Source organism: Ostreococcus tauri (assembly GCF_000214015.3).
Source record: "Ostreococcus tauri WGS project CAID00000000 data, contig chromosome 18, whole genome shotgun sequence".
Lineage (NCBI taxonomy): Eukaryota > Viridiplantae > Chlorophyta > Mamiellophyceae > Mamiellales > Bathycoccaceae > Ostreococcus > Ostreococcus tauri.
The window spans coordinates 245,376-252,031 of NC_014443.2; the positions used below are offsets into that span (position 1 = coordinate 245,376).

At 64.0% G+C, this 6,656-nt stretch overlaps 5 protein-coding genes across 5 annotated transcripts; 3 read left to right on the plus strand and 2 right to left on the minus strand.

Moving 5' to 3' along the window:
- Positions 1-280: 280 nt before the first annotated feature.
- OT_ostta18g01340 (GroES-like) lies at positions 281-544 on the plus strand (the record flags this gene model as incomplete). The annotated part of the gene is made up of 1 exon (XM_003084132.2): positions 281-544. One exon carries the CDS (start codon positions 281-283, stop codon positions 542-544), a length of 264 nt encoding a protein of 87 aa, XP_003084180.2.
- Positions 545-691: 147 nt separating this feature from the next.
- OT_ostta18g01350 (Mitochondrial substrate/solute carrier) lies at positions 692-1,720 on the minus strand (the record flags this gene model as incomplete). Its single annotated transcript, XM_003084133.1, has 1 exon — positions 692-1,720. One exon carries the CDS (start codon positions 1,718-1,720, stop codon positions 692-694), a length of 1,029 nt encoding a protein of 342 aa, XP_003084181.1.
- Positions 1,721-2,176: 456 nt separating this feature from the next.
- Positions 2,177-2,950, plus strand: OT_ostta18g01360 (HAD-superfamily hydrolase, subfamily IA; the record flags this gene model as incomplete). The annotated part of the gene is made up of 1 exon (XM_003084134.2): positions 2,177-2,950. One exon carries the CDS (start codon positions 2,177-2,179, stop codon positions 2,948-2,950), a length of 774 nt encoding a protein of 257 aa, XP_003084182.2.
- Positions 2,951-3,185: 235 nt separating this feature from the next.
- OT_ostta18g01370 (Protein of unknown function DUF3506) lies at positions 3,186-5,435 on the plus strand (the record flags this gene model as incomplete). Its single annotated transcript, XM_003084135.2, has 1 exon — positions 3,186-5,435. The coding sequence occupies one exon, from the start codon at positions 3,186-3,188 to the stop codon at positions 5,433-5,435; it is 2,250 nt and encodes a 749-aa protein (XP_003084183.2).
- A 236-nt stretch (positions 5,436-5,671) lies between these two features.
- On the minus strand, positions 5,672-6,162 carry OT_ostta18g01380 (Phosphopantetheine attachment site; the record flags this gene model as incomplete). The annotated part of the gene is made up of 2 exons (XM_003084136.1): positions 5,672-5,953; positions 6,094-6,162. The coding sequence occupies 2 exons, from the start codon at positions 6,160-6,162 to the stop codon at positions 5,672-5,674; spliced, it is 351 nt and encodes a 116-aa protein (XP_003084184.1).
- Between the last annotated feature and the right edge of the window lie 494 nt (positions 6,163-6,656).

Genomic DNA, 6,656 nt, shown 5'->3' on the forward strand with positions numbered 1-6,656 from the left:
CGACGTCTCGCCCTCTGTCCGCGCGCGCGCGACGCCCGACACACCCGCGCGCGCACTCACGCGTCCGAGCATTTTTCACCACCTCCGCACACCTCGCAGACGCCACGTCCGCGACGCTTCACTCGTCTCTGAGACGTAAACACAACAAGAAATCCACATGTTTGCCATCGCGAACGTCACCGCGCTCACCGCGCCCGCGCGCGCGCGCGTCTCCGCTCCGGCGAAGCGCTCTCGCGTCGTCGTCACCAAGGCGGGCATGCGCGCAGACACCGTCCAAGCCATGGGCGACCGCGTGCTCGTGATCGCGGACGCGGCGGAGTCGCAGACCAAGGGGGGGCTGTTCTTGGCCTCCAGCGGCAGCGCGGGCGGTCCCGGGAGCACGATGACCGGTAAGGTTGCCTCCGTCGGTAGCGACGTGAAGGGGATCAACAAAGGGGACGCCGTCATGGTGAATGGATTCTCCGGCACGGAGGTCGAGTTCGAGGACGGGAGCAAGGGCAAGTTTGTGAACTCGGCGGACGTGCTCGCGGTGCTCTCGGCGTAGACGACGAAAGGACGCGACGCGACGAGCGGATAGGATGAGCATCGTCTCAGTAGAGTAGAGCGCCCGAGGGACGACTTTGTTATGCGCACAAACACAAAGAATGTGAACTTTGCGATTTTAAGATTACACGCGGCGTGCGGCGACGATTTATTCAGATGCGGGATTGTGGAAGTGGAACTTTTCCGCGCCGAGCGCGCCCATGACGGTGTCAAAGATGCCGAATTGACCGGCGGTGAGCGTACCGATCATGACGCAACGCATGGGCAAACCTTGCGTGCAGAGCTTGACGATGCCCGTCTCGGCGGCGATGCGGCCGAGACGAGTTATGATGGAGCCGGTTCCGCCGGCGCCAGCCTTGTTGACCTTGGACAGGAGCGTATCGGCGGGGTGAGAGATGATGGCGGCGACTACACCGGCGATGACACCGGAGGAAAGAGACACGGAGACGTTCTCCGAGCTCGTGCATTCCTTCGGCGTCTTACCCATTGAATCGTAGATCGCTTCGGCGGCGCGGCCTTGGACCGCGAACTTGGCCATGGTGTACGGCACTTGCTTGGCCAAGATCGGCCCGAAACCGGAGTAGAAACCGGAGATGATGCCCTCCTCCGACGCCATCTTCATCATGGCGCTGATCGTGGACGGGGCGTACGTCGGGTTGGACACCAAACGAATGCGCGTCGCCTCGAGCGGACAGAGGAACACATCCGCGACGAACTCAGCGCCGGCGGCGGAGCCGAGGTAAATGGAGTTGCGGTTGTCCCACGCCTCTTGCTCGGTCATCCTCTGCGCGGCGGAGATCTTAAACAGCTCCACCCCACCGAACTTGAACCAACCTTGAATGAAGTAACCGACGACAGTCGGTCCAAGACCGGTGAGTAGCGCTCCGGCGCCCTCCTCGGAGACAACCTTACCGAAGCTCGACATGATGCCCGAGTACTTCGCCGGATCGAGCTGCATGCGCGTCTTCACGACGTCCACGGGCGTCACCGCGCCGTGCGTCGCACCGCAGCAGATCCCCCCCGCGAGCGCAGATCGCAGGTAGTAATCCATCCCATACTCCTTCTTCGACGGAATCATGAACGCACCGTTCGTCGCCGTCTTCAGCGCCGTCGCCGTCTGCGGCGCGCTGTACAAGCCGCTCGGCGTCGCCGCCTTGATAAAATCCTTGATCGCCATCCGTGCCTGTCATCCAACACAACCTCGCGCCGCTTTCGTCAGTCGTCAGATCCCACGCGCACGCGCGTCTTTCACCCCCACCCGCGCCGTCGCGCGCGCACGCCGCGCGCGCGCGACCGAACACGCGCATCCAGATGATCGCTCATCGTGTGTCGCCCGAGACCGATCGCCCCCCATCCCGCGCCCGCGAATCCGACGCCGCGCCGAGACCGCGCGCGCGGAGACCGCGCGCGTCGGTGCGACGCCTTCGCCCGCCGCGCGCGCGTCGAGCGAGACGACGACGACGCACCGCGCGTGATCGAGTGCGGCGGTCGACGCGCGCCAGCCCGAGGGCGACCATCCATACATAACGCGCGTGAAGCCCATGGAGACGAACACACGACGTCGAGCCCGGCGCCACGGAATGCCACACATGGGACTATTGCACACAATGTACGCACGTCACATCCCCGCGCGATGGCGTGGACGTACGTCTTCGACCTCGACGGCACCCTGTACGACATCGGGAACGGGTACGAGCGACGATGTCGCGCGCGCGTGTACGAGTACATGCGCGACGCCCTCGGGTGCGAGAGCGTGGCGCGGGCGGAGGAGATTTGGCGCGAACATTTTCCGAAACACAACCAAACGCTGCGAGCGCTGCGACGGGCGGGGTACGACGTCGACGCGGACGCGTACTGGGCGCGCACGCGCGGGGATCCGTCGGAATTTTTAACCCCGCGCGCGGAGACGCGAGCGATGTTGGACGCGATCGCGGCGACTGGGGGGCGTCGATTGGTGTTTACGAATTGTCACGAACGCCAGGCGCGCGAGGCGTTGCGGGCGCTCGGGATCGAAGATTGCTTCGACGGCGTCTTCGGCGCGGGTGGGATGGGTGACGAGGCGAAACCGAGCGCGGGGGCGTTCGAGCGATTTTTCCACGCGCACGACGTGCGAGATCCCACGCGATGCGTCTTTTTCGAGGATAGTCTGAAAAATTTGCGCGCGGCGAGCTCGCTCTTCGGCATGGTCACCGTCTTGATCGCCGGTAAGACCTTGGACGAGGAGGTGCGTGAAAACGACGTCAACGCATCGTCGACGGACACCACGGCGGTGGAGACACCGACGTCGTTCGTCGATCTCGTCGTCGCCGGGGGCGTCCTGGACGTCGACGCGCTCCGTCGCGGCGCCGCGCGCGCGACCGCGCGAGCTCGACTCGCCCTCGGATTCGCCCTCGACCGCGATTCGTGACCGCATCGCCATCGCTCGATGTTCCCGTTCGCGCGAGGCGACCACTCACTATGTATCCACGCGCGTCCCGACGCGCGTCGCCCCGACCTCTCTCTGGTTTCCCACATAGCCTTGTTTCACCTCCACTAGTCGTTATCCACACAGACCCTCTCGACCGCGCAAACGACGCGGTGGACGCGCCGCACTCCGCGTCGCCCCGCGCGCGCGCCCCCCGAACGCGCGTCGCACCGAGGAGATGCCGTGTGTCGTCCCCGCGCCCGCGCGCGCGACGCTCGGCGCGCGCGCGCGCGCACCGAGGACGACGCGCGCGCGAATGCCCTCGCGCGCACGCGCCGAGCGCCGTCGCGCGCGCGCGCGCGCCGTGGGCCCGCGCGACGACGCCGATCGATCGCGCGATGAGTGGGAACGAGAGAAGAAAATACCCACCGTCGATGTGCGGAGAGATCAGGGCAAGGGGAAGAGCGCGCGAGGAGAGATTGAGATCTCGAAGCCGGACGGCGCGAGAGTCGAGGACCAGATCGGGATCGACGACGACGCGCTGGAAAATGGGACGGATGCGGAGATCGCGGGCGATGAGGGGGTGAAGGGGTTGAATAATATTTCGTCGAGCGATCACGGGGAGTGCGTGAGCGATCCGCTCGCTTCGGCGGCGGAGGCGGCGACGGCGCGACTCCGAGCGAGGTTGAACAGGGTCGCCGCGGACGCGAGCGGGACGGCTTCCGCTGACGCGGACACGGCGTCGATGAAGGAGCTCACGAGGAGGTTTTATGAAATCGAGTGCGAGGCGTCGGCGTTGCAGGCGATCGAGGCGCAGATGGAGGACGCGGTGGCGGAGGAGGACTTTGCGAGCGCGGCTTCGTTAAAGCGGGCGGCGGACGCCTTGCGGGCGACGGACGAGACAGGTAAATTGTGCGATAGGTACGCGGACGCCATCAAAAACGAGCGCTTTGAGGAGGCGGTTGCGCTCAGAGACGCCGGGGTCGGAATGTGCGGCTGGTGGGCGGGCGTGGAGGAGCGCTCGACGCAAGGTGAGGACGACGAAGAGCCGACGACGGCTGCCACGGGCGTCATCATGAGAATCAGCCGAGAGCACGGGAGACTCGTGGGAGCGACGTATTCCCCGAGAGATTTAGCGGACATCGTTGAATTGAACAAGGCGTACCCGGAAGGGTACGATTACGAGGCAGGACAACCGGTGATGGAGATCATCGTGAGAGAGGACGCTTCGTCACCGACTGGGTACTCCAGGGACGTCGTGCGACTGAATTACGTCCCGATGTCCATCCCATTGGTGGATGAGGAAGAGGACGCTCTGACCGACGGTGTCGGTTTCATGACGGCGTCCGCCGGCACTTCCGAGGCCTTGGGTGCCATCGAGCAGGCTGAGCGCCTTCGCAGTCGCGAGAACATTGACGACGTCAAGGAGGAGATCAAGGCCAAGCTTCTTGGACTCGATCCCGCGTCTGGAAAGCCGCGCGATGAGATCCTCGAGGAGGTTGGAGCGATGCTCGATAAGTTTGACGACGTCATGAGTGCGGAAGAGAACGACGATGAGGACGAAGAGACTTTGTACGACGTCACGCGCAGCGTCGCGGCGCTGAATCCAGAGGGTCTGCACGCTTTCATCCTCACGAGCGACAGCGAGATGGTACCACTCGGTGAGGGCGCTGCAGACGAGGAAGAGCCGTTTTCGAAAACGTTAGATGAGGAGATGGAGGGATTTTTGGCCGCCAAGTGGGAGAGCATGGCTACGAGCGATTCCTCTGACGCAAAGTCAGGCGCGCTCGGCGCGAGCTCCCACGCCGCGCTCGTCAGTGCGGTGAAGGAAGCGGCGCAAGAGATGTTCGCGCACCACGATCAAGACGACGAAGACGACGGGGAGAAGTACTTTGACGATGGCGAAGACGATGTAGACGAAATGAGCGCGGAGGAACTTCTCGCGCTCATCGGCCAGGACGACATCTTGCATCGCCCGCTCCCCAATCGTGTGCGATTCCAACGCATTGACCCGTCGCTCGCGTCGGGATCGAGGAAGGACATCTTCGATCGCTTGTACATCGGTGCCTTCGGCCCGCACGGTCCGGAGGTCCTGCGTCTCGTCCGCGGGCGCTGGGGGGACGAGGACGGCGACTCCAACGACTGCGTCACGGCCGTCAAGCTCACCGGGGATGAAAATGTCCCGTGTGGCGCTGCAAGCTTCCGCGCGAAAGTGAACAAGTCCAACTTGATCACCGAAGGCGGTTCCTACCCCGACGATCTCGGTGTTATTGCGCGGTATAAGGGTGAAGGGCGTGTCGCCAAGCCCGGATTCACCGAGTCGCACTGGGTCGAGGGCGAGCTCCTCGTCCTGAACGGCCGAGGGGGCTCCCTCACCGGCGGCGCCGAACTGGGATTCGTTTGGGCCGTCCCGGGTGAGCGACGTTTGCTCATTCTTTTCTCCGCTTTGGCGCTTCCAGAGGTTGAAATCATCCCCGAACCGCGTTAACGCGGCTCCCGCCTGCTTTCTTCACATCTCATCATTCTTTTCAAGCCGCCGCATTTTTGTGTCCAACAGCGACCTCTAGAACGTAAAACGTAAAATAATCATTTGTTGTAACGAGTACGAATACGTAGTCGACGTAATCAACGCCCTGTACCGGTAAACTCTAAAGCGTTCGGTGTGAATTACATTGCCACTTTTCGCCCGCGACTGGCGTCGCGCGCGTCCTCTAAACGCGCCTCTCACTTTGCGTTCGGATTCGCGGCGAGGTACGCCACCGCCTCGGGCACGCTCTGAATCTTATCCGCCTCAGCGTCGGGAATCTCCACCGCGAACTCCTCCTCCATCGCCATCACCACCTCCACGACGTCGAGCGAATCGAGTCCCAGATCGCTCGCGAACGCGCTCGTGGCGCTCACCTTGGCCGCGTCCACCTTTGCAAAATTCTTCACCACGCGCACCACACGATCGGTGACATCATCCTTATTTAAAAACCCGGCGCCGTACGCCCGCAACGTCAACGCCTGCGCGCGAGCGACACCATTCGTCGGTCAATCTTAGGTTTCCCGAGCGCGATTTTCGATCGAGCGACGTTCGCCATCCACGCCGCGCGTCGCGACGATGGAGACCCCGACGCGCGTCGCGCGCGATCGATCGCGCGCACCTCACTCGCGGTCGGCGCGCGCGTCGCGCTCGCGCGCGCGATCGCGCGAAGCGCCCCTCGACGAAGCATCGCTCGACGTCGCGCGGTGTGGCGCGGTGGGCGTCGGGCGGGCGGGGGGGTCGTCGTATTCCACGCGTCAGAGCGCTATATGTGCCGTCCACGCGTTCGGTCCTCGTATTCTATGTGTACGCACGCGATATGTGTCATCCACGCGAGCGGTGCACGCGCGCGTGGATGACATATATAGCGCTCCGACGCGTGGTATACGACACACAATCGCGTGGATGACATATATAGCGCTCCGACGTGTGGTATACGACACACAATCGCGTGGATGACATATATAGCGCTCCGACGCGTGGAATACGACGATGCCCACGCCCCGCCATCGCGCGACGCGCGACGTCCACCGCGCGCGCGCGTCTCGCGGCGTCCGTCGCGATCGCGTCGCGGTCGGCGCCCCGGAATCGGGCGCGTGCATTTTTCCCTCGCGCGCGCGCGCGCCGTCGGGCGCGCGCGAGAGAGAGAGCGCGAGGCATGCGCGCGCGTTGGCGCTCGCGGGG